General features: G+C 44.6%; 2 protein-coding genes across 2 annotated transcripts; both read right to left on the reverse strand.

The window, feature by feature from the left end:
- Nucleotides 1-375: 375 nt before the first annotated feature.
- Nucleotides 376-1,776, reverse strand: RASSF10 (Ras association domain family member 10). Its single transcript, XM_065404455.1, has one exon. It carries the CDS (start codon nt 1,774-1,776, stop codon nt 376-378), a length of 1,401 nt encoding a protein of 466 aa, XP_065260527.1.
- Nucleotides 1,777-19,202: 17,426 nt separating this feature from the next.
- Nucleotides 19,203-26,978, reverse strand: LOC135877167 (alpha-1,3-mannosyl-glycoprotein 4-beta-N-acetylglucosaminyltransferase C-like). Its single transcript, XM_065402526.1, has 3 exons — nt 26,811-26,978; nt 23,217-23,364; nt 19,203-20,347 (listed from the first exon to the last, which is right to left on the reverse strand). The coding sequence occupies exons 1-3, from the start codon at nt 26,976-26,978 to the stop codon at nt 19,203-19,205; spliced, it is 1,461 nt and encodes a 486-aa protein (XP_065258598.1).
- Between the last annotated feature and the right edge of the window lie 353 nt (nt 26,979-27,331).

The raw sequence follows: 27,331 nt of genomic DNA on the forward strand, positions 1-27,331 counted from the left end.
TGCAGGTATAGTCTTTCTGTAGAGTCAAAATTGTATGGTGTAATCCATTTAATTCTTCAACTGTGTAGTTTACCATTAGCTTATGTTAACTCCAGATAACTGGTCATCATCAGTTTGCATAAATTACCATAATATGGCACTAACTGGCATCTGGATTTTAAAGTGGTCCCCCTCCTCCCCAAAAGGATAGAACAATAACAACAAAAACCACACATTTTTGTTCTAATGGAAATATATCACAGAAGTCCACTCTAGGATCTCTTCTGCTGGCGGATGTGAAAATGGATAGTTGTATTCTAAGAGTGCCAAGGAGGAAGCACAAGTTTGGATTTCGCTGTGGGTCCCTGAGCTTATTTTACTTAAGGAAGGAGGCCGCTATACAAGCGATTCACAGACTGGGACAGAGTCAGAGTCCTGGCTGTGCATGGAGCTCAGTCCTGTATCCGAGTCCTCATCGTTCTCCTCGCAGTCCTTGCACCGCCCCCTGGCCTGGCCCTCCCAGACGTCTGAGCTGCCCACGGGAGCCCCCAGCCCAGCCTCGTGTAAGGCAGGGCCGCCGGGAACGCGCTCCTCGGGGAGGAGGATCTGAGCTGCAGTCTGGGTGTCCGCGAAGTCCAAAGTGTTCAGCGTCTCGAGCAGGCGCTGCAGCTCCCGCTCCTTGTCCTCGCGGGCGCGCTGCGTGTAATCCAGGTCCGTTTTGATCGCCTCTAAATCCGTGCTCAGCCGGAGCCCGATGTAGAGGCTGGTGCTCAGCTGGGTCTTCACGCGCTCCTGCTCCACGTGGAGCTCGCTGCCGGCCCCGCCGCTCAGCTCCATGGTGTTGCACTCGGGCTCGGACAGGCTGGAACTGGAGCCCTTGGCCGCGGCCAGCTCCTCCCGGCGCCGCTTCATCCAGCGCTCGTTCAGCTCCTCCTGGATCTCGCCAGCCAGGTGCTCCAGCAGCTCTTCCTGCCGCGTCCGCTGCTCCTGCAGCTGCAGCACCTCCTCGCACTTCCTGGCGTACTCCTCCAGCTGCCCGGCCGCCCCGTCCGGGCCCGGGCCCGGCTCCAGCTCCCGGCTCGCCTCCAGCTCGCAGCTGCTGGCCCCCACCAAGTAGGTGTCCTGCACGTAGTTCACGCCGTGCCGCTTCATGCGGTCCAGATGGATCTTAGCCTCGTACCTGTCGATCTCCCGGTCCAGCTCCCGGAGCCGCTGGATCTGCTGGCGGATGGTGTGGTCCTGCGACAGCACCAGGTGCACCAGGGTCTCCATCCTCTCCGCCGAGGACGCCTCCTTGGCCAGCGGCTGCTGCCGCTTCTTGTTGATCTTGGCCAGTTTCCGGAAGGCTTTTCTCACCACCCGGCGCTGCTTCTCCTGCGTGAGCGCCAGGCTGGCCCGGGCCGCCCCGAGGCCATGGCAGGGGCGCTCCTTGCTCAGCACCACCCTGGCCTCGGCGCTGCGGGGCCCCGTGTTGGGCAGGGACGCCTCGCTGCGGACCAGCACGAAGCGGACGTTCTCCTGCTCGTCCCCCCAGGCAGCCCAGAGCCTCAGGATCTTGGTCTTGTTGGGCAGGATCCTCTCGAAGCCCCTCCACTTCTCCACGATGCAGTAGGACTCGGGGGGGCCCGAGAGCATCCCCCCGCCGGAATCCTGCAGGGTGGCCAGCTGCTGCCGCTGGCTGTTGTCCTCCAGCACCACCCGCACCACGTCGGAGCAAGTGGTGCGTCTGGAGAGGCCAGAGATCAACTTCTCCTCCTGGCAGAGCCACACCGAGATCTTCCTCTCCTCCGGCTCCATCGGGGCTGGGGCCACCTGGCCACCGGGCTGCGCCTCCCAGCAGACGGGAAATCCCCCATAGGAGCCTTCACTGTAGGGTAGGGACCCAAGGTCCCGTCTGCGTCGCCCTGGAGCCCAGCCTGAGCATGGCTGGAAAGGATTCCTCTCCTCCAGCTAGTCACCCCCCGTCTCCAAACAGCGCACCCCACCTGCCTGCCTCCTGTGCCGGACGTGCGGCTAAACTGATGCAAAGTCTCCCCCTGGAGAGAGGCTGCTTTGAGCCTTCAGCTGCAGAGGCGACTGCTCAGCGCCCAGCTCGCCTCCTCGGTGCATTTGCTTCCCCCCGCCGTGTAATCCGCCAGGAGGAACCAGGGAAACTGCCAACCTCAGCGCTCCAGCTCCTCCTGCCGCCTGCCGTGTCACCTCCTCGCGCTCTGCTACTGCCCTCCCCAGGCTGCCGGGTTTTCCTCCCCCACCACGTGACGGCTTCCTCCCTCCCAGCTGAGGCGGGAGTGATCAGCGGTACCTTTCCCCTCGCCCCCAGCGTGCAGGTACTCCGGGCAGCGCGCTCAGCTTCCCAACCACTTGCCTCCAGCAAGGCCACTGCATTCAAAAACAAGCCGAGGCGGTAGCTTGAGGGAAACTTTCCTTGTATGCCCAACGGTGCCGGTTCCAGGCTCCCCTTACTGGGAGGGGGGGAAGTGGGTCGCTAGCTGAAAAACAAAATAACCATCCAGGGGTTAGTTAGACCTCGGGGGAATCTTGGATTTTTTTTATTTATTTTTGTGGCTAGTGTCATTATAAAGCACAACAAAATACTGTCTATAAAGGATAAAGACTGTGCATGTTTTGGCCTTTCTGACAAAAGTTTGGGGCCCCTTGAAGATCATATTGGAGGGGGTACACGTGGCCCCTTTGCCCTTCTTCCTCACCAAAAGCTGCAGGCTTGAGGCTAAATGAACTGCTTTAAGGGATCTTTCTAGGACTGCCCTATTCCCCCTCTTTGTTCATTGTTTCCAACTTTCCTGGAGATGAGGATCACTAATTTTCTCATTGTATTTTTTTTCCAGGTTAAAAGATTCTAAGCTGAGGCAACTGGTGGGTGTTATAATAAGGCATAAAACACAGGAGTGATGGTAAAAGACTAAACAGTGTTTCCTGGGCCCAGGCACCTGACACAAATTTATATCCCTGTCATAATCTGCTGATTTATGATTACTGTTATCTTCATGTGACAGGGGTACTAGCACTTTGTAATCCCCTTTTTAAAGGGGGATAGTGGCTGCCACAGTTAGGCTGTGCTTCATTGCCATGTGTTATCCATGAGTTGAAGGGGTATATATCAACTCTCATGAAGTTCCAGACACAGTCTGATTACTCTATGCACCGTTAGTGAATTTCAGCCTTAGGGCTAGATTAGCATCAGGGGTTAGAAAGGAGGATCCCAGCAGCAGAGAGTCTTCAGGCTGCCATGGCACAAAGTGGCAGCATCTCTGATGCAGCCCTGGGAGAACTAATACTGCCCCAAAACTGGATGGTGCTGACCAAGGAGGGAATGTGGCCAAGAATTCTGCAGTTTCAGCTCCTCACCTCAAAGGCTCCTGCTGACACAGCATGTAGAGTTCTGAAGGGAGAGAGCTGCTCCCATCATCACCCTGCTGGAAAACTTGAGAGGGAGTAGCAATGCCCTGCAGTCCCTCAGGGTGATTCTGCCACAGAGTTCTACGCGCCTAACTGGTACATGGAAGTGTAAATTACAGAGAAAGGATTAATGAGAGGCTGCTTTAACTTGAGTCTGGCTGTCTATGGCCTCATTCTGGCAGCCAGGCATAGTCTGAGCACTGTTTCGCTCTCACTGTACCACCGTCCCCTGAGTACGCCCCCAGCACTGAGTGCTGGCACATAGCTGTTATGTTGGCTCTTTGCCACTGAAGAGTCCCCCTCAGCCAGCTTCTATCAGGGAGAAACTGAAGTTGTTAATGTGGTTGGGGACACCTGGGTTTTTGGCACGTGGGGAAGCGTGGGGAAGGGCTTGAATTTGCAGGATGAGCCCATTAGATGGCTATTTAAATGATCAGTAGTGAAGTAGTTGACATTAGAATTTGCACTATTAGATTTCAAAATTAACACTCCAGAGTTATTGTTTCAGGCTGGCTGCAGATGTCACTGCATCAGTTACACTTGGAAGGTTGTTTTCTTCAAACCCAGAAAATCTAGAGGCTTCATTTTTTTTAAATGAAAGTTAAAATTCTGCAGCACAGTTCTGCACCAACAGGTGAGCTCTGCAGCAAATTCTTTCTCCATGGAGTAGTGGAGTACATGCAGCCTTATTGCACTTCATTCAAGGATTCCAGTGCATTTTACAAAGGGGGTAACAGTATTATCTCAGTTTTACAGAAAGAGAAACTGGGGCACAGGAAACTTAAGGGACTTGCCCAAGGTTATACAGCAAGATAGTAGCGCGGGGAACAGAAACAAGGTCTCTTGTTTTCCAGTTATCTTTAATCACTAGACTGGACTACCCCTCTTTCCTCCCTGCTTCTGTCTTTCTCTCCTTCTGTCATCTCATGCCAAGAGAAAAAAATATCGCAAGGATGCACTGGCTCCAAAATAACAGGTCCAGCTCAAATGAAGGTGCAAACTCAGCAAACAGAAGAATGTACAAGTAAGTCTTCTATATTCCAGTAAAGGGCAGAAGTACACAAGCTAGTTTATGACATCCCCTTAGCAAAGAAAGCTCCTTCATCTTAGGGTACGTCCAGACTACCCGCCATATCGGCGGGTAGCGATCGATTTATCGGGGATCGATATATCGCGTCTCATTAAGACGCGATATATCGATCCCCGAACGCGCTCCCCGTAGACTCCGGAACTCCACCGGAGCGAGCAGCGGTAGCGGAGTCGATGGAGGAGCCACGGCTGTCGATCCCGCGCCGTGAGGACCCAAGGTAAATCGATCTAAGATACTTTGACTTCAGCTACGCTATTCACATAGCTGAAGTTGCGTATCTTAGATCGATCCCCCCCACCCCCCAGTGTAGACCAGCCTTTAGAGTCCAACAGCTGCAGACTGCAGGTGGTCAAGCCTAAAGGGAGGTAACATGCTTATATGCAACATGGAAGGAAGATAGTTCTCTCCCACACCAGCAGTAATGTCAAGTCCCCTATAAATCCTAAAAGAAGCATTCAATGCAATTTAACCTTCTTACTTTTGAAAGCCAACACACATACAGAATGTTCCCGAACCCAGGTAGCCATCAGATTACTTTGTATAAAACCACATCAATGCACATGTGACAGTAGGCTCTGCTTTTGAAATGTAAACTTATCTCACTAAATGCCACCCATATCACTGGAGGGGCCTTGTTTGTTTTCACTGATTTTGCCTTATTAGCTGCTAGCATGGAAAGTGAATGGGAGTGGGGTGTCTAACTCCCTTAGGCTCCTTTGGAAATCTTAGTCTAAAGACAAAGCTACAGTTTAGCATGTGCAAAAGTTGTTGCTTTACATTCCCCACAAGTGTGACAAAGCAGGGCAATGGTGACAGTAGGTTGGCCATAACCTGTCACTATATATAAATGTTCTCTCTCCTTCATATTTCAAGAGGGCATAAAATAACTTACAAATACTCTTTTATGATAAGAACAGCTGATAGTGGTGTGACTTGTACTTTTATTTTAGGTGTTTCTGATAGTAAAATGTTGGTTTCTTTTTCCGTTGAGCTTCCAGAAATTAATTGCAGCTCTGCTACTTTTGAGAAGAGGGAAGGATAGCTCAGTGGTTTGAGCATTGGCCTGCTAAACCCAGAGTTGTGAGTTCAATCCTTGAGGGGGCCACTTAGGGATCTGGGGCAAAATCAGTACTTGGTCCTGCTAGTGAAGGCAGGGGGCTGGACTCAATGACCTTTCAAGGTTCCTTCCAGTTCTAGGAGATGGGATATCTCCATTATAAAGAAACAAAAAGCAAATAGTGTCAGCAGGAACTTACCTTATCAGAGCCAAAACCGTAAAATTCATTTACTGCCTGTCAATTCATAAAGCAGAGTAGCAGGTGGGTGAATGTTTTAAAAACTAAATAAAGACTATAACTTATTTACAAAGGGTTAAACCAGGGGTCGGCAACGTTTGGCACGCGGCTCGCCAGGGTAAGCACCCTGGCGGGCCGGGCCAGTTTTATTTACCTGCTGACGTGGCAGGTTTGGCCGATCGCGGCCCCCACTGGCCGCGGTTCGCCGTCCCGGGCCAATGGGGGCGGCGGGAAGCCACGGCCAGCACATCGCTCGCCCGCGCCGCTTCCCACCGCCCCCTTTGGCCCGGGACGGCGAACCGCGGCCAGTGGGGCCCGCGATCGGCTGAACCTGCCGCGTCAGCAGGTAAATAAAACTGGCCTGGCCCACCAGGGTGCCTACCCTGGCAAGCCTCATGCCAAACGTTGCCGACCCCTGGGTTAAACTGTAAAATGAGATGTTTGGAGACGAAATCACACCCGCCCCCCCCCAAGTAGAGTGCTCTTAATATTCAGATAGGATTGTTCTGCTGTTGTTACTGAAAAAGAATATAGTATAAATTAGATAAGTGAAGGAAGGTTGCAACCAATATTCCATCAAGCCATAACGGCAGTGAAGTTAGTCTTTGTTGTGGTCTTGAACAGCAGCTATTTGCTCTGTTCCCCTCCCTGAATTCCTGTTAATCTTATTTTACAAGGTTTAGTGATAGGTCCCTTACACCTGATTTTTGATTGTGAGACAAGCATTAATGCAGTCCTAGGACACAATTAGACTATTAATAAGATCTATTACAGATTCTTTGAGAGCTTGCCTGAGCTTATAGGTATATGAATAGTGAAGAGGCTACTTGAGTTTACAAATCACTCTTTCACGGATGCTCCTTTCTTTTATACCTATTTATTCCTGAAAGCATAAAACAGAATAACCAAATCATGTAGTGCCATGAAAATCTGCTACCCTAGTTAGGATGCATGTCATGAAAATCTTGAACAACCTCTATCAACAGGACTGTATAGATTTTAGCTGAAACAATTTACAGACTGAGTTTTAGACTTTCCTTGGTGAAATTGTTTCCAATCAGTTTCAAAATGAGAATATTAGCTTATTACCTCTGTTGCAGCCATCGAAGGAACTTGCACTTTTGATAGATATTTCTACTTCTGTGTTTCCTCTTCAGTTTCCTTCATTCAATGTGTATATTAATGAATTATAATTAACTGAGTTTACATATATAAGGAAATAATCATTGCAATTTAATGTGATCAATAGTTTTTATTCACTTATGTGATACCTTTTGGGACGGCTGTGATGATCTCTGTATGAACAATAGGCACTGATGTTGGATTGTACCACTTAGATGCCTTTATCCCAGTTATTCTTTATTTAATGCATACACTGTTCCACCCATACTACAAACAGTTGTGCTGGGACAGAACACCCCTTCCGCTGAACTCAATGGGGGCTGCATGGATACGTCCCTGTGCAACTCCTTGAAAATGCATGTATGTCTCTTTGTTGAATTCCATTAAGGGAAAATTATTAATATTTATATTGCAGTAGAGCCTGGAGGTTTAAATGTGCTAGGCACCAAAATACACACACTTGGTAAGAGACAGTCCCTGCCCTGAAGACTTGCCCAATGTCACACACCAGGTTAGTCACAGAACAAAGACTAGAACCAAGCTCTACTGATTTCCAGGCCAGTGCCACAGCCACAGCCACAAGACCAGGTCCTCAATAACTCACTCATCCATCTTAGTTACTTACTCATCCATCTTAGACAACTGCACTAATGCTTGTCACAGGGTAGCTGATCTCTGTGGATAGATTGAGCCCAGCACCCCTGGACTGCAGCAGGTGAGCCTACCCCAGCTAATTAAAGAGGGCTGGGAGGAAGGACTGTGGGAGGCTGAGTCCTGGGAGGAAGGACTGAGACAAGCTGAGCCCTGGGCAGCAAAGGCCACAAAGGGGTGGAGCTAACTCCTGTGGTGAATCCCTGGAGCAAGGGGAGGCTCAGGGAAGCAACCTGTGGCTGTTGCTCCAACGGGGGAGCAGAGCTGGCTGAGGTTAGGAAGCTGCAAGGAGCTGGAGTGTCAGAGACCTCTGGGAGGGGTGGCCCTGAAGCCTGGGGGCCAGCTATTGACTTAAGACTTCATTCTGGTTGTTTATTCCTTTATGACAAAGATTAAACAAACCTCCTTAACTGAAACTGGACGTTGCAGGGCATGTTGGGAGCCAGGGTGCAGCAGCAGCCATTTTGGTGGCCCAGGCCTTTAACAAATATGATGGAAAAATAAAAGCCCGCTATAAAACTTACTTCACGTTCCCTTTCCTTTATGAAGCACTAATGAATCTATACTTACCAAGAGGTAGATACAGATATCTAATTAAACAAGTAAGCAAATGCCTTTCCCAATAATCTGCATGATAGATATTCTCCTCACACTTACACATGTTAATCAGAAGTAACTGTTAGGAAGTCAGAGGTGTAAAGCTGTTGAAAATAAGAATCATGCCCACATGACAGCTATGTCATTTTCAAAGAATAAAACATTCAATCTGCTGTATAACTGCAGTACTAGTCAAAATAAATGTACATCAAAGATTCCTGGTACAATTCCCCAACTTCCTACACATTCGGTCTTGCATCATTTTTCTTCACATTTAGTATTCCTCATTGTTCCAAAAAATGAGCCATGCACTGGGAAATAATGGCAGGCACATCTGCAGGAGTCCTGCACTCTGCAAATATGTTTGTTTATTTAGCTCTTGTAGCCTATCAACTCTTATATTAAATGTGTCCCTAACCCTCAGGGAATTTGTCTCAAGCTCTTCTGGTGGTAGATTTTCCATTGTTTAGGAATTTACCCAAACACATATACATTGTTTCACCCAAATAGCTTGAATCAGGCATATTTAACTACTTTAGGGCCAAAAACACTGTCCATATTTTTTTCAACTCAGTTTCCATCTGATGATCCCTATCCCCTTCTAATTAATGAAGAAGAATTGTGGTCTCAGAAGGCCATTTGAGAGATGGAGGTGGAAACACTAGGAAACTGACAGTGAATCAGTGGAACTATGAAAGGAAATGCAGGGAGGAAAGAGGGTGACTTCCTGTCCTCAGGCCTAAGAGAATGCTGCCAGTGGCTGTTTCTAAACTCTCTCTTTGCACTGTACAGGGGCCATGTGAGATAATGCTGTGATGGCATTTGTATTCATAAAATTTCTTCAGTTTCTGAGGGGGACAATGCAAGTTTCAGGGGGAAAGGATGATGCTGATTTCATGCAAATGCCCTTGTGTGCAGGCCAATTTTGCATTTGCAGAAGGGCCATGATGAGTTAGGCCTTAAGTTAGACGATGGACACTGAGGGGGAAAAAAAACAAACACCAAAAACCCACATCTTCAGTCCATTTCTGTCCACGGTACAGAAAGGACCTGCTCCTGCTCTCACTTAAGTCACTGGCTTCACTGGGAGCCGGACTGAGCCCAAAGTGTTGATAGTTTGAAACATGTCGGTCTGACATAAAACTAAAAGTTGTGTTCATGTTGGCAACATAATGCAGCTACTGAACATTGCTGCTGCAGCAAAGAAAGAGGCCCAAGATCAACTTTGGCAAGGTTTTTGGCAAGTAGTTCCAACTCTCATGTGCTCACAGGTATATTGTATACAGTACATTTTTGTTATGCAGTTCTTCCAGGTACAAAGAGAACCTGATATTAATTATATATTGTCTAAGTAGGAGAAGTTGATACACATTTCTATCCATAGCGATGAGTTGTATCCTCTCATCACCCTACACTATTGCCACATTCATTTGGAAGTTCACATGAAACAAGACATTGTTTCAACATTTCACGAGTTTGAGCAATATTTTACTTTGTATAGTACACTATATGGGCATCTCTTTGGATTCAGTGACATTCTTTTATCCAATGAAACATATGGTATGGGAGCTGATGAAAAACCCAGAACCCTTCCTCCCTACAGTTATGAGGTCTTGTTCTTGAAGTAATCAGGTTCAGCACATTAGTATGTGAACAAAGGAATATTCTGAATGCTGGAATGAATAGAACACTCATTGTTTCTAAAATAAACCATGAAATCCTCTGATTATAATATTTCAAATGTCGGAACACAGTTTGCTTTTCCTACTCTGTTTCCATGGCCCAATAGTTAATTTCATCTTTCTTTGCATAGATTTATATTCAGACATTGACACAATAGGCATAGCTGTTAATACGAATGTAGGAAGTACAATTTACATTTCAGATGTAGTCAAACTGAATTAAAATGGCTTGTGAGATCGCTAAATTCTTTTGCCACCTCTCCATTTTTGTTCCCATTACAGGGCTTGATCTTTCAAGCCATTTACATGCAGAATTCCCCAAAGCCTTTCTATAAAACTTCTATAATAATTTATCAATATTGGTATTTTTGGCTCAGTTTTAGATTTATTGTCATTCTTATTTTGGGTAGATCATACATGAAATTGATTTTTTAGCTGGTCAAATATAATCCAACTTTTGGAAATAATTCCAGTAGGTCAGGTACATTCATAAATAATACATAGTGAGGTCTGTAAATCCTAGTGACAACAGAAAAACAACACTAAAAGGTACCTAATGCTGGTGGAAATAGGAGGCCCAAACAAGTGTATTCATACTCCCAAGATCTCAGCTCCACACTCATTGACACCAAGGGGGGTTAGAGAAGGCCCAGGAGTAGCCCTTCCTTAAGCAAGTAAACTGTAGAAGACCAACTCATGTAATTAACGACTAGTCATGTGAGCAAGCGTGGGATCCAGGATGGGGTAAGAAAATAAAATTAGATTCAACTTAGAACCTTGGGTGGCAAATAATTAGAAAGGCAGTAGAAGGGAGAAGTCTGGGAAGGAATGCTGCTAAGAGGCAAGGGGGTGAGAGCAGATAGTAAACTAGCTAGGAATGTAATGCATATGGCAGGAAAACAGGCTAGTGTTATTCTGGGTTACATATAGGACCCACTCCTCAATAGCTTCATCCGAGTAACTACAATGCAGGAATAATCCTCCCCTGGCAGGGGTACAAACTTAATCACCTAAAACATGTTTTCTGTTTCTACAGGCTATGTCCCTGTGACCAGTGTTCAGAGGATCTAGGTGCTTACAGCACCTTTTGGGTATCATATGCAAACTGTCAAGTGTTTCATTATTATTTTGTCTGTGCATCCTTATAATGCTTGTGCTTTTTGCCTCAAAGACTTTTTTCAGGTTAGCTTGCAAATTAACAGCTAGGTTTTACCCACATTATTCACTTGTCATTCAGGAAAGAATGATACTCCATCCATCATCAGCCCATTGCGCTTCAGTGAGCTCTTGTTATTTAAACGAGTCCCTCATCTTCCCCTTTAAGTTACTTTGTAAACAATCCTCAAGGAGACTGCATGGGGTTTCTAGGTTGGATGTAGACTCTCATTCTGCTTGCAGCTGATTATTCCAATGCCTTCCACATAATTTCAAAAACAGGAAAAAACACAGTAGAAGGTGTGTGGTAATGAATGTTAAGTTGTCAAAAAATAGGCTAGTCAATTGGATAGCTAACACCAGCAAACCACATTTCACAGTGTTCTCTGCTTCTCTGGAAAAGGTTAGTAATTAGTGTAAATAAATATATGTTATGTTCTTGCTGACATTTGGGCCTCTGGTCTGTATAAAAAAAATCTCATACTGCACTTCTATGAGAATGATTCAGGCTAGATCCTCAGTGGGTATAAATCAGCATAGCTCCAGTGACTTCATGGAGCTATGCCAGTTTACACCAGCTGAAGATCTGGCCCCATAAACCTATTTGCTCCTTTTTCTAACATATATTATTTAAAATTCCTTTAAAATCTAGGACTCTCTGGTTTAACTAACCACGCAGCCAGGTGATTGGCTAACACTACCACACAGTATGGACCTTTGCTTCATGACAATCAAAATATGTATCAATATCTTAAGACATTTCTTTATTCAAATATACTTACAGGTTTTTAAAGCATCATGGAAAAGCTTCAAGAGGATCCTGCCCAACAAGACCAAGCTGATTTTATTATAAAATCTATTGTCTCCCATCCCTTTTTGGATTTCTGCCTTTTTCCCCCCCCTTCCAATTCAGAACGATTCCACCACATCTCCACATTCGCCATATGGCGATCATTAGTTCTTTATGACAGTATTTGTCAACATTGGGCACAAGACTACACAGGGTAGAAGGGAGTAGCAGCAGCATGGGTGGAAAAGCTACATGATCCTAGTTCCACTTGCTTCTCCACTGCAAATGAATTGCTGTTTGTAACACAGTGGGCATCCTCTTCAAATGTGCTGTTCCTAATGCACCTGACCACAAGTGCAGCTGCTGCATGGAGTGCCACAGTCTCAGAAAGCAGCTCCACTGGCCCAAGCTTTGTGTGTCTGTGACAACTTAGCTGTTGGAGCACATGGCCCAGACGCTCCCTCTCCCAATCAGTGTGTAAGGGAAGGGAGGCAACCAGGGGAGAGGAGCAAAGCAATAGCCCTCCTACCCCCTAAAGAAGGAAAATTGGACAAAAATCAGAAAGCAGGAGGAAAATAAAAGTTAAAATAAGAGGAGCTGTGGGGCAGGATGGAGAGCCCCTGGCAATCTAGCTTGAGAGAGGAATAAGCATAAGCTGTGTGGCATCAGAAGTAAAACAAAGCCCTTATTAAAAATATAGGAAAATTACCTTTTTGAAAGGCTTAAAAGAGATTTGGGGCCCCTGCCATAGGTTTCAATGGGAGCTGCAGAGCAGCTATACAGAGCTATACAGCAGAATCCTCAAGTCCTCATACTCTAGGAGAAGTTCAAGTCTGATCATTCACTTATTCAGAAGAATACATAGTTATTCAGATTTCAGCCCACATTAGTTACATGAAGCCATCTGGCTAAGTGTTAAAAGGAAACAGGTTCTGTGATCAGGGGTGTTTGACAGTGATATTCTTATATACATTGGCCCACATACCAAGAGGTGCAGTGTACCTTCAACTTGGCACTCAAGTAGTAAAGTAATGGTCATGGTATCACAAGCCTGATATAGATATCTACAGAACTCTCGTTGGGTTCAATGGCAGTCGCAGGAACTCTGCCTGATGCAGGATTTGGCTTACAAGTGTATTAAGTGAAACCTTCTAAACCCATGAAGCAGCTTGCGCTGGTCCTATATCAACTATTGTTAGTTACAATTATATTGAATAATGTAGCCAAACATTTTCTAATATGTAGCATTTGCTATACAAAGGGAGGTGGGCTAATGGAGGTGTTGGGGACCTGCAGGTAGCTCAAGTATTATTATAGTATTTTTATTTCAGAAGAGCCTAGAGGCCCAACCAAGATCAGGATCCCATTGTGCTAGGCACTGTATAAACATGTCGCAAGTGACAGCTCCAGCCCAGAAGAGTTTAGTAACTAAACAAAAGGTAGGAGAAAGCTAGTATTATTTTCCCATTTTACAGATGGGGAGATGAGGCACAGAAATTAAGGGGGAGATTTTCAGAGGCACACAGGGCATTTAAGCACTCAAATCAATTGGAGTTGGACTCTTAAATCTCATTTTTGCCTTTAAAAATCTCCCCTCCCCCCAAGTGACCTGCCCAAGGTTGCACAAAACCCAGCTTGGCCTGAACCCCTGTCTATGCTTTAACCACAAGACAATCTTTTCTCTTTTGAGAAGATGGCTGCCACCTTGTTATTCCCCCTGGAGCATCGTTCCCAGTTATGACAAGATAGCGTCAGCCCATTGCTGATGAGGCAGTGATAGCTGTGCTTATTCTTTCAGGATTGCCACCTTTTAGGGGTTACATATCCATGGGTGATGCTTCAGTAGGGTGGTTTTCAGTGTATGATGGACGGAGCTGTTCAGCAGGCAGCCCAGATGTGCTGAAACAACAGGCTGGCCCTGTTTGAAAGCAGGGTTTGTGTGATCAGGGCAGTGCTGCGTAAGCAGTATGCAGAATGAATAGAAATGTACAGTGGAACGAGGGAGTGACTCAAAATCCCATTAGCATTACTTTACTTTCTTTTCTTTCCTTTTGCAATCAGTGCACAGGAAAATTCTTTTGAAGGGAGATAATTTTACAAGCCACCAAGTATAGGGTTTCTAGAGCCTCTGGCATTCAGCAAGAGATTCACATGCTTTTAATCTATATTAAAGGAAACATTTTCAAAGCTATGAGCAAGTTATGTGTACAGCTCCTGTTAAGAAATAGGACATGGGTGTGTTACTTTGCTTTCAAAGTTTGCCCTTGAGAGTCAAAATTTCCCCATGCTTGGAAGTGATTTTAAAAATAAATGAAAAAAACGTTCGTGTATGTGAATGTCTACCCTTGCCAGTCTTCTGCAGCTCTTACTGGAACAAAATTCTTGTTAAGGTCAGTGGGAGTTTTGCTTGATTAGGAGGCTGCAGAAACTGGAGATCATGTGAACAGTGTGAGAAGGGTCAGGTCTAGTAACTGGCTCAATATGATGGAGGAACAAACACAGCAGAAGGCAATAAACTAGCTTAAGACAGAGGAACTGCTCCCCAAATATAGTGCTTCCCCCCTCAACAAACTAAGTTCAAAATCCTTCAAGAAGCACAGCTGTCTCTTTTCATGGGAGCTGGAAATGCTTAAATGCAATCCACAGATAAAGCATCCACCTTAGTGTATTCTGCCAGTGTGATTACAGCATGCGGCTGTCAGTGAAAGGTTTGATCCTGTAAGGAATAGACTGCTACTGTAAGGAGTTGAGTGTTCATGTGGATTTCAATGGGAGTTGACGGTGCTTGGCACCTTGCAGAATTGAGGATCAGAAAGGGTTTTTGATAGGCAAGGGTCACTGTAAGAAGTGTAGCAATGTATGAGATCTGGATAAATACATTTAAATTGAAGTTTCCCACTATCCACGGTTTAATTTTTTGTTAAGAAGAATGGCATCTGAATGAGGATGTCTTCAACACCTCCGTCAGCTTTTGGCATCCTGATAATAGACCCACTTGCAACCACCAGAAATGATAAGGTAAACTTCTACTCCAGGGTAAAACAAGACAAGAAAAGCTCTAGCTGTGGCCATTGTATCCTAGGGATGGTCCAGTCACTTTTTCTATACAGTTCTTCTTTTTCTCTCTTGACCAGAGATGTACAGGGAGCACCACGCAGGCCAAACCCTGTATCTTGTTCAGTCCACACTGGCTATTGAGACCTTGGTTTTCAAACCCCATTGAAATATCTCTATTCTAATTGGGTTCTTGTACTGCTCTCATCACTGTAGTATCTCTCTCTCTCTCTCTTTCTCTCTCTCTCTCACACACACACACACACACAGCAAAATATATGTTTATATTGGAGAATTCAGGTCAAAAAGGACACCTTGCACTTGGAGCAGAGGTGGTGAATTTTGTGACAGTCTGGGGAAGGTGAATGACCACCAACAGTGCCACCTAGCAGTCAGGCAGGGTGTGTCAGGTCATCTCCCTATTGAAAATACAGTCCTGTCCTTCGCCCACCACCAAGGGTTTCCAGTCCTTCCCTTTAATACAGGGACTTTGGGGTCTGGGCCTGTGAACAGTCATCATCTTCCCCAGCAGGGTGCTCCCCCAGGGTGAAGGCTCCTGTTGTTATCACATCTTCTTGGAGCATATAGGGAAGCCCAGACCCACCCTCTCCACCAGACTCCAGTCCAGGGCCCAGTGGTGAGTAGCTATATCCTGCACCTTGAGCTGGTAAGCAGCCACACACACACACCAGACCACTTTTTACTCAAGTCTCCTTCCGGCAGAGTAAATCAAAGAACCTCAAATAAAGTCTCTGACCTGCACAGTCAGTCACCTGCCTCTCCTTTGTAGGTTTGCTCAAGTCTTCCTTGTCAGGCCTCAGGCAACAAGTTCTCCACCTCCAAGTGCATCACCTCAGTCTGCTCCCTTCCACTATCTGCCTCCATGTGAGTGGCTCTCCTTCCTCTTTTAAGCCCTGCCTCCTGCTTGTGCAGGCTTTGCAGGTGTGGTTGGGTGGGGTCACCTGGGCCCAGAGCTGTTCCTTAGCCCTTGCACTCCAGTGTGGTCCTTAGTTCCTGTGGGAATTCATTCCACAATCTTGAACCTGCCTCCAAGAAAGCTCTGTTTTCTGCACAGACAAGATTTACCCTTATGCTAGAAAGTTCCATTATGCTTGAGGAGTAAAATTGCCAGCCATGGTCTTCTTTCAGGAGTGTTAGGTGATCTTTTAGGTAACTTGGGTCTATGCTATTGAGCACCTTGAAGATAAGGAACCGTGAAACTAACTCTATGGGAAACCAGTGTTCAGTTTGCATTCACCTGAGCAATTCACCTAAAATTCACATTGCAGCTACTAGGGAAATGACATTGTTATGACACATTAACTAATATATTAAACATGACTTAGCACTTAGTGTAGAAAAGAACTGTCATGTTTAAAATACTGCCACCTAGTCATCATTACGTGGTCCACTCTAGTTAGTTAACAAGTCCTCTTTCTGGAGTCTTGGTAATGAGTACTCCACAGAAAGACAACCCAGACCTACCCCCACCCAATATTGACTTGTCAGTACCCAATTAGCTGACATGCCATGTAGGAGAAAATAAATTATCAGGTGGGGGGAGGGAAAGGCATTTGTAATCTCTGTTTGATAGATATTCCTCAAAGGTTTATGGATGAATTCTCAGAACGGTGAAAGAGGTTTTATGAACAGGACTCCCACTAAAGTCAGTGGTGTCACATAGATAAAGCTACCCAGGCTAGAAAGCTCACTCCCAGCTGCAGTGTAGACATACCATATGAGACCTAAGTGTGGGTTTACTCAAGGACTCTGTGGGTTAAAACTATGAAGTCAAAAAATTGGTTTCTGTTGTTGTCCCAATAAACCATGGAATCAGAATCAGTTATGCCACTTCCCGAATTTTAAACACTAGTGTCTTCTCATTGAACCTGATCCAATGCCCATTTAAGTCATTGGGTGTTATTCCATTGGCTTCAATGGGCTTTGGATCAGGCCCATAAGACTCTTAGCACTATAAAGCATAGAAGTAACATTTTAATTTTAAGTCAGTGTATTGAAAATATATTTATTTGCCTATATAGACTCAGACTCAGACTTTAAGGTCAGAAGGGACCATTATGATCATCTAGTCTGACCTCCCGCATGATGCAGGCCACAAAATATATACCCAACCACTAGAAATCATAAGGTAAACTTCTTTCTACTCCAGGGTAAAACAAGAGAAGAAAAGCTCTAGCTGTGGCCATCACTAATCTGACCATCACTAATTTTCTAGCCTTCTCCCATTCTAGCTTCAGGCAAGTTCATGGCATCAACACAGCCATGGTGGCACTGATAGATGACTTCCTTATCTTGATAGACAGAACTGGAGCATCAGTGCTGATTCTCTTTGATCTATCAAACACTGCTGACACCATCAACCAAAAGGTATTTCTGTCCCCCCCGACACTGATGGAATTTCTCTAAGATGGTGGCACTTAATCCTTTCCACAGGTCTATAAGAGTTATGATGGACACCAGCTGCTCCTCCCCTGGAGATCTGGCATGTAGAGCCCCACAAAGCTAGACCCAGACACTATTCTTTTTGATATTGTTGATTATCTTAGTGGTGCTCAATGTAGATCACTCTCTTTCTCTCTACGCAATCTCTCCCCTTTGCCTGCAATTCCAGCTCCCTTCAACATTTTTGTGGCTGTGGCTTTCAGTAGCAGCTCACTCTAGCTATACTGCTGTTAGCTGTCACCTTTTATGGAGTTGCTAACCTGGATCTTGTTGAAGGCTTGACATTAGTTTTGTGTTCTTTTATATTAAAGAATAAAACTGGTGCAGCCCTGGGTAAACTTCTCACTGCCAACACTTTGAGTGGTGCTTCACTAGCTCTTTGCTGTAGCTGACTATGTGGCCTCTGATAAGAGCATAAACATAACATCACCAGGTAAATGTAACATCACCAGTGTTAACAGTAGCTACTTTATTAATGCAACTAGTGCTTAATTCCTTTTTCCTGGGCTTGATTTTACATGTATTTTGGGTAGAGTTTGAGCACATATAATTAAATAGCATGCATGAAATAGTCAGCATCATCAGAAAAAAAGGTCAGTTCGTGAAGGCCAGCTAATGAAACTTTGGTGCCCTCTACTGTACAAGCATAGAACACAAAATACAAAAAAAAAAAAAAAAAAAAAAAGTGTGGAAAAGTGTCACCACGGTTCTGTTGCATTTCCATTGAGAGAAATTCATATACACATATGTGTACACAAATTCATATACACATATATGTTAAGCATACCCTTTTCCTCCTCCCAACACAGAAAAGGTATAGATATGGATAGAATGCAAGCTCTTTGGTGCAGGGTCTGGGACTTCCTGTGCAGATGTGGTGTATGGAACATAGGCCATATTTGGATTTATGCCTGAGTAACTTTAGTTGGCCAAATGTTTAATAAAAAATGAGCATTTCTAAGAGATGTTGAAAGCAGCTTTCTGGCTTGTAGGCCAAAGGTTATTAGGGTAAGGTTATCCACTTGTCCTAGACTCTGCCTTGACCTCTTAAAGATACTTTCCCAGTGTCACAATGACCTCACTGTTATGAGGATGTGTGGGAATGAGTGAATGTGTGAATGCTGATGAATCAGCAATTATATTTAAACAATTAAGACATTTATGTCTTGAGACTAAGCAGAAGTTTGCCTACTAGCTCCTTATTGCATGGCGCCCTTGTGCATTCTGTTTTTGAGAGACATCTACAGGGTTAGGCAACAGCTGAGCAGAGAACCTAGATTTAGGCAGATATGCACCTAAATGTAACCCTAAGGTTACAGCTACACTGGAGAGTTTACAGCAGCGGAGCTGCAGCAATGCAGCTGTGGCGCTGTAAGCTCTCTAATGTAACCACTCTAAGCCAAATGGAGAGAGCTCTCCTGTCGGCTTAACTACTCCAGCCCCACGAGCAGTGATTGCTATGTTGGCTGGAGAAGCTCTCCTACCAACATAGCAGTGTCTACACCAGTGCTTAGGTTGGTGTAATTTACGTCGCTCAGGTGGGTGGCTTTTTCATACCCCCGAGTGACATAAAATATACCGCAGTAAGTGCTAGTGTAAACTAGCCTAAGTGTTCATGACCACTACATAGGTGATAAATCCTATTTAAAGAGTAGGCATACACGTTCTATTACCAATGAACTTTCATAGACACAACTGCATTGTGGGAGAAAAAGTTTAATGAATTGTATGAGAGTTTTATTTTGTTTATTTCAACTAGAAATGCCTCCCAAGTCTGGCTTTGTTTTTCATTAAACAATGACAAAGTTGCTTTTGTTACATAGTGAGTAGTACAAGGTGATGTGTAAGATGGATTTCCTTCCCATTTTTAAACATAAGTGGCAAAACAGATCCTGAGTTTTAACCCATTAACCCTTTTTAACCCAAATATTTATTTTCCTTATTATCAGCCATTCCTTTTGTGTGACTGTTACCTGTATTCGAAGGCAGTGAATCTGCTCCCCCATAACTTGACCAAAGTTGTCCAATTCAAATGTTCCATTGCGAAAATCTCCTGCTCTTCTGAAAATCCTGCATGTTGCACTATCATTTTCCTTTATTTTCACTGTGCCCAGTTCCACGTAACCAGAATACAGAATGTCCCGTTTGTATTCAGCTGATCCCGTATAAATCTGAAGCTTCTGGAGAATGATAGGTGTTTCAAAAACAATGGTAAAGGAGCTCCCTGATGTTACATTTCTTCCCCAAAAGACACCTTTGCCAGGTGGACAAACTTCCTCAGGCACATAGTCATCAAACACTGATATGTCTGTGTAACAGGAGACAGCAGGGAAGTCTCCAAAATCCCCAAAATCTTCTTGGAACTCTGGATCTTTGAATATAGTTTCCATAGTGTGAAAAGATGAGATTCTGCCAATGTGCTGAAAAAGAGAAGGTCTGAAGGTAATGATTTCTTTCTGCGCTTTGGATTGGTGGAAAAGTTCTAAAAGCCAATCACAAGGCATCACGTCATAGAACAGCAACAGGAATCGTGCCAGTTTGGGAAGATCTTCATTGTGATAGAGTTTCCCTATATAGCCCAATGTGGAAAAGGCTACTGTGGTCCAGGGTTCCATCCGTTCACGTATGAATTGTTGTATTATGGAAAGGAAACCGTTGGCACAAACCACATCATCTTCCAACATCAGATAATAATGTGAGAGGCTGGCACAAAAATTAACTAAAAAAGCATAGTCCACGTTCTGTTTTGATCTGTGCTGGACACTTTGATCTTTATCCCAGAAGTTCCTTTGCAGACCTTGTAAAGAAGGGTAACTGGCTAGAGAGCTGCATATAACAAGAAGGTTTCCTTCATCAATATGTGAACTAAATCCATCTTTAATCTCCTTAGCTGTTTGCTTATTTAGAGTAGAATCATTGTTTGCTAGATAGACAACTAAGACTATCTCTTTTAACTCCTCTGGGCTGGACTGACTAAAAATGGACTCAATTGTTCTCATTAGATAGTATTTATTCTTCCGGTGGATGGAGGAAATCCCAATTGACAAATATCCTACAAAAGGTAAAAACAGAAATAATGTATATGATCTCTTTTTTTCCTTCTATGCACTGCTCCTGCTCTGGTGAACTAGAGGCAGAGTCATGTGAAATTATAGTTTCGCTGGTTTGGTCCTGTGTTTTCCCATAGTAGTTCCAATTGCTCAGTAAAACATGCAGGGCCAAATTAAATAATTTTGGGGCCCTGTGCACTATGGAAATTGCCTCCACTCCCCCCCCACACACCTTCCTTAAACTAGCTAGAGCATATGATATACAGTCTGTAAATATGAGAACATCTCCATTTATTAATTATTTGTGTAACTACATAATACGTAATCAGTGAGCTGAGTATTGTGCTAAGACTCTAGTGATTATAAATGTAAATGTGTATATCTATAGAGAGAGAGACAGACAGACAGACATCTGAGAATCAGGGAGAAAGTACCCTGTATCACAAGCATTTCCCTCTTATACCGATTGATTTCAGTGTAGGACCCTAGATTCAGTGCCTAGTCTGGGAGTGGAAGTTTGCAGCTCAGTGCATATGCATACAAGTTTGAACTCAATTCCCTGGTACTAAAATGAATGCCAGTGCCAGCCAAGTACAAATAACATGGTAGGTCTGCAGTAAGATTTGGTGGCTTCCTTTTACTGTTGACAAAAAAAGTAGCCTTCATAACCCCAGCTCACCATAGGATTTAGCATTGGTTTTTTTACTGTACTGGACATCAGCAATAACAACTTATCCACCTTTCACAGATCTGCCACCAGGACTTTTCAAAATCTCCAGATAAGATACTTATTCTAAACCAGCAGGGAAAGATCAGCCAAGACTTTAAAAAAAATCTAATGTGAACTATGTTTAATATTAATATATCTAGAATATTTAGTTTACATATGCATGCCAATTTGATGCTTTTTAAAATCTAATACCCGCACTCTCTTCTTTTGTTCTGTAGGCTAAGAAGGCTACATGATTGGGTGTCTTTATGAAATGTGACTTACAAATGAACTCAACCATGCCCAGCTGGCTCCCCAGCTATAGGGGGGAGGGTCCTGCCAAAGCAGAACTTGCTGGACACCGTACAAATCAGAAAAAGCCAGTACATTAGTGCATTGGATACCTGAGCCAGAGATGCCTTGCTGCCTTTTGAAAAACAGGCAGGACTAAGAGAGGAATTTTACCAGCTCCAAAGGGAGAGGGGCATGGAGTCTCAGTTGGCTCTGGACACAAGTTTGATCTGAATCAATACAAATAGGGGACTGCCTCTGAAGCACTGGGTGATTGGGTAGCCAAGTGAGCAGGAAAGCTTGTTCTTTTCCCCCTGGGAAGAAGGGTGAGCTTCATGACCAGCTACCAAAGTGACTCCAAAGCGGACACTGTGGCTCTCATGGCTCATGACACCAACAAGGAGGCAGAACAAGTCAAGGATGAGCTGAACCACAAAAAGTGACGTGAGAAACCTGACCCCTCCCAGAAGCCCTCCTCCTCTTACACTATGGCCATCTGGTAGGAGTGTTGAGAAGAGGCCCAGCTGGCTAGGAAGCCAAACCTGAGCAGTGCTGTGATCCCATGTGCCAGGCTGCAATGCCACTCACTTAAATTTGGCCCACATCTCCAGGGGCACTAGCAGGGCCGGCTCCAGGCACCAGCCGAGCAAGCTGGTGCTTGGGGCGGCAGCTTGTAGGAGGCAGCATTCCGCCCAATCCTAGGGCGGCACGGCCGCTTTTTTTTTTTTTTTTTTTTTTTGGTGGTGGTGGTGTTCCGCTCCGGCCGCCCTGTAGGGGACGGTGGCGCGGAGGACAGGAGTGCCCTGCAGCAAACCCGGCAGGGCAGCCCGCGTCCTTCCCTCCCAGCCGACCGGAGCAGCACAGAGCCCTCCCGGCAGGTGGCGGAGCCGCGTGGCAGCGCCCCGCTGAAGCCCTGGCCGTCCCCCTTCTCTCTTTCTCCCCCCCCCACTCTCACCCCCTTCCCCCGCTAGCCGGGGCACATCTGCAGCGCAGGGGCGGCCAAAAAGCCAAAGCCGGCCCTGGGCACTAGGGCCAAACCTGGTCAGGGTCCAAATAAGGCTGCCACCTCCAAGAGACAGAAAAACTGGCCATTGCCCCAGCCCCCCAGTAGCCTGACCTCCTGGTTCATGAGCACCTACACCCACCTCTTCACAGAAGCCTCAGTCCAGGGAGTGCTCCAACCATCCCCTCCCAGAAGTCCCTGCCATATGGAGCTGCTTGCAAGATCAGCACCTTATTCTTGATTGTTCCAAGGTGCACTTACATCCAGTGGTACTGGGTATCCATATGCACATTGTTTACTGGTAGTTTTAGGTGAAAAAGAGGAAAGTAACAAACATGGTGTAATCCATGAAAGGATTAATTTCAGAAGCTGCTAGGAAGAATAGGCCAAATTCTGCTCTGATTTATAGGAGAAGCTCCAGAACTTACATTGTGTTTTTCCTCAGGGATGATAAACCAATGTCTCATTGGTCTGATGTCATAGTGGACCTGATTCAGTAAGATACTAAGCACATTCCTAACTTTAAGACTGTGAGTAGTCTCATTGAAATAAGTGAGATTACTCACATCTTTAAAATTAAGCATGTGGTTAAGAACCTTGAATTGGGGCCAGTATTATAATGTTGCTATACTGCTGGAGAGATTTGGTGGGTGGAGTTTCTTTGGAACCAAACAGAGATAGAATTCTCCCTCTTCTGTGGCTTGTGACGTTTCAGGGAAACCTGGGTGATTTCGCCTCTCAGATCTCTTACTTTTTAAGGTCACTTGTTATTTTGATAATTTGCCTGCACCACATGTTAATACTTTTGTTCTGAATACAACAGCAAGGGACTGGGCTGACTAGAGTCCATCTTGCAATCAACACTCACTTTTTCTAGTAGGATGAGAGCCTAAGAGATATTCATATGGAATTGGTAAAGGGTCTATCACATTTCCTTTTACAGTAAAATTTTGATTTTGTGGCATCTCACAAACAGCAGCCGCCAAGCCAGCCATCTCCTCCTCTCCAGCTGTGGCCTTAAAAACAAAACACTGTTACTTTCTAATATGTGAGACTGATGCAAGCTACAGCATACAATATAAACAGTATTGTTCCTATACATTTGGAAGTTACGTTGGTCTGTTTTATACCGCTCAATCTGCCAATGCTCCAATATGTGAAGGACATTATTATTGCTATTTATGTATTTTTGTATGATAGCAAGGTACAGTGTCACAGGAGAACAATATATAATGTGCTTCAATGGTGCTGGGAACCAGGGCACAGAAAAGTGCTGTTAGAATCCTCCTCCTCACAGGTATTTATAGAGAGTGAATAATATGCATTAGCAAAAGCTTTATGCTCTCTATGATGAGAGGTTTTTCTTCTTTAAATTTAATGCAACTTCTCAAAAATCCCTAGCAGAATTCTTAACTTAAGAGAACAGCAAGCATCCCAGAATTTCAGTCTAATTAACAAATATTAGCTAATTAAGCCTCACAAGCTCCTCTGTGATGTAGCTATTATTAGACCTGTTTTGCCTATAAGTAAACTGAGGTCCAGAGAAGTTACATGACCTGTGCTAAAGCAGTGGTTCTCAACCTGGGATCCAGGGCCCCCTAGGGGGCCCCAATTAGGTTTCACGGGGGTCCGCTAAGCAGGACCAGCATTTGACTTGCTTTAGGCTCAGTGCAGAAAGCCGAAGCCCCATCGCATGGGGCTGAAGCCTGAGGCCCTGAGCTCTGCCACCCGGTGATGAAGCTGAAGCCTGAGCAATGTAGCTTTGTGGGGACCCCTGTGGCATGGGGCCCCAGGAAATTGCCCTGGAGGTACCCCCTAATGCCGGCCCTGGCTTTTATATGAAAAAAACAGTTCTGGTGCACAGCTGGGCCGTGGAGTTTTTATAGCATATTGGGGCGGGGGGGGGGCTCAAAAAGAAAAAGGTTGAGAACCCCTGTGCTAGAGTGCATAGGGACCAGTGACAAAACTGGGAATAGAACCCAGGAGACCTCTGCTGTAACTACTAGAGAAGACTACTCTGCACATGTAGACCAAATTTTCATTCAGAGTTTTTGCTGCTTTATACACTGTAATCTCATATCCAATTTGCTGTCTACAATCACCCCTAGGGCTGTGCATTACTGCTTTTCAGGTTTCTCCCCATGGAACACCTGTGTTTTTGGATTATTTTTCCTCAAGTGCATTAACTCACTTCTCCAAGATGCCTCTCATTTTGGGGCACTACATAAAACTTGCCAATGGACTCAGATAGCTAAATAAAAATTTATAGGTAGCTCATCTCTGTATTTATATTATTTCCTATTTTGTGGATACAGGGAAATACAGGGGAACTATGCAGATACTGAGTAACTATATTTATTTTAGGTAAAATCCAGCAAGGTTGTCAACAACACAACAGTATATTCTTTCCTTTTACCAACCCCTTTAACATTCTTTGTATTATTTCTCGCCCTGGAGCAACACTGCTGAATTTAGTATATCTAGGTAGGTTAACAATTTTCTGTTTATTCCCTCTTTCAGATTATTAATAAAGATGTTAACTAAGACAGGGCATGACCCGTCCCAGCAGCCCTCCATTAAACGCTCTCCCCCACTCCAATACTTTGCTTCCTATCGTTAGCCTTTGTTTACTTCTGTGACTTTCCATCCCATATGGTAGTGTTTATATCCAAGCCAATTTGAATTAATGAGTAAGATTATGAGAGCAGCTATGTCCAATGCTTTAATAAACTCCAAATGGATTATATCTATCTCATTCCCATCACCCACAAATTTTACAATTCTGTTGAAATAAATGTGGGTTTGTCTGACAAGATTTGTTTTTTATAACCTCACATTTATTGCTCGTGCTTCCATTCTCCTCTAGGTGTTTTGTGAGTTTTGGTTCTTGATACTAGTTCTGTTATTTCACTAGTGTTTGACATTAAACTTACCAGCTAAGATTTGCCAGGTTCACTCGTCTTTCTGCATTTGAAGACCAATACCACGTTTGCTTTTTTTCCTCCTTGGCAGCCACTGCAACTCTGAAAATTTTCTCACTGAACAGTGTCACTGTCAGCCATAACACAGTGCACTATTTCACCCTGGTCTACAGGTGTGTGCGACAGGGTATATAGACTGCACACTGGCAAGGAGGGTGCCAGACAGGTCCTGGGGACAGGGCTATCCCCACTCCTCCCCTGACCTGTTAGTCATGTATGCTTGGGAAGGAGCCTTTAAAAGGGAGGAAACTGCAGTCAGCTGGGGGAAAGGAGCAGGAGACTGCTGGAGGGTCTTCTGGAGCCACAGAAGGAACTTCCAGCTGGGAGCCCTTCATCTCGATCCTATGGAGAGTGCAGCAAACTCCCAGGGTAAACCAGAAAGACTTAAGAAGACCTGCAAATGGCCAGGGCCCCTTGAAAATTTTAAGGAGCTGGGGCCTGACTGAGCTGAAGACACCCAGTATAAATAACTGGGTCTGGTCAGGTTTCCTGACCATCTGGGCAAGAAGCCTCAGGGGACTCTTTCATAGTGTGTACAAACCGGATTTTTGGGCACAATTTTGACTTAGAAAGTCTCATATTTGGAGTGTGGACCTGAATGTAAACCCCTCTTTAACATACCCAGGGCCCTACCAGCACCTCTGATTCTGTGACAGATTAGAGTGGGCACTCTGATAGTGTCTGTTGGCAGTGCACACTGCACAGTCAAACAGAAACAAGGTAAGATTAGTAGTGAAACACAAGCAAGACAAGGGGGGGGAAAGGACTGCTGTTATCCCATCAACTAGCAGTCAATCAAAGAACTTCAATTACTTAATAGTATTTAGCAGTCATATAGTGCTTTTCATCTTCAAAGAGCTTTGCAAACATTAGCTAATTAACCCTCATTACTGGTAAGTAACCTAATTTTTCCTCTATTCCCCACTCTTCCACAGACACACACACACACACACACTCATGCACAGATCAGCTCCCAAGACACTGCAAAGCATCAGGACTGGAAGGGCTGAGGATCCCAAATCCATAAACCATGGTTTTGCAGATCTGATCAGCCTAAACAAACCTCAGTCTTTTTTTTTTTTTTTTGTATTCAAGGAATAATGGCGACAAAAGTCAGCCTGAGTTCTGTTATGACAAATTTCACGGATAGGAATCTACTTGGTAAACACTGCCAAAGCTCTCTTCCCTATAGTGGAAAGGGCCTTTTTCAGCATGAGTATTGCAAGCCACTACTGCCATTAAAGATCTGCATATTTTTTTAACTGCTGAAAAATGTTTGCATCATTGAAAAACTTACGGTGCAGTGTCTTGTCAAAGATTCAGAATTTTTCATTAGATAGATTTATATGCAATTTTTTTTCTGAAATAGCTGTTCAGAGCCTCCTCTTTTGGGAGATTTTATCAACTCATTGTATATATTCCACCAATAACAAATAACCTTATTTGAAATGAATTTGTGCCTCATCCCTTTTGTTACCTACGTGAAATGTCGTTAATCCAGGCTTTCCCATTTTTAAGCAGTTACACTCTTCTTTGTTCTGGCTCCAAATAATGGCAAACAATATGATGAAAAGAACTAAGAGAAAAAATAACCTCGGAAAGGTTCTCCAATACCAGGCTAGTGCCTTTGGTAAGTTCCGGGTTTTCATTGTCGCTTTTCCTCCTTTTAATACAAACAATGTATCAGGTAGGTAAGAAACCAAAATCTAGAACACAGTGGGCTAGTATGTACTGCATAATATTATTCAGTGTATGCCTATATATTTTAGTACATAACATATATTTGATCACGCTGGATACATTCTGCTCTAGAAAGCAGAAACATATGAAATTCCTATTTTTTCCTCTTTGTACACAAAGCTATTACCTTTAACACAGCTAGATGTTGACAAAAAATTAAGGACCCAGTCCTGATCTCACATATGTGACTGCAATTCCACAGAAGTTAATGGGTCATATTCAAATCTGGTGTTAGCAGGTGCCACTCCATTGAATCAACCAG

Source organism: Emys orbicularis, chromosome 4 (assembly GCF_028017835.1).
Source record: "Emys orbicularis isolate rEmyOrb1 chromosome 4, rEmyOrb1.hap1, whole genome shotgun sequence".
NCBI lineage: Eukaryota > Metazoa > Chordata > Testudines > Emydidae > Emys > Emys orbicularis.

What these genes read in the sequence shown, in the direction of transcription:
- RASSF10 (XM_065404455.1), bottom strand. Translation starts at nt 1,776, where the DNA reads ATGGAGCCGGAGGAGAGGAAGATCTCGGTGTGGCTCTGCCAGGAGGAG.
- LOC135877167 (XM_065402526.1), bottom strand. Translation starts at nt 26,978, where the DNA reads ATGAAAACCCGGAACTTACCAAAGGCACTAGCCTGGTATTGGAGAACC. An exon ending in CTGGATTAACGACATTTCAC is followed by an intron (nt 23,365 to 26,810) that starts GTAGGTAACAAA and finishes TTTGTTTTTAAG; the next exon opens with GCCACAGCTGGAGAGGAGGA. An exon ending in CTCTCATCCTACTAGAAAAA is followed by an intron (nt 20,348 to 23,216) that starts GTGAGTGTTGAT and finishes TACCTTTTGTAG; the next exon opens with GATATTTGTCAATTGGGATT.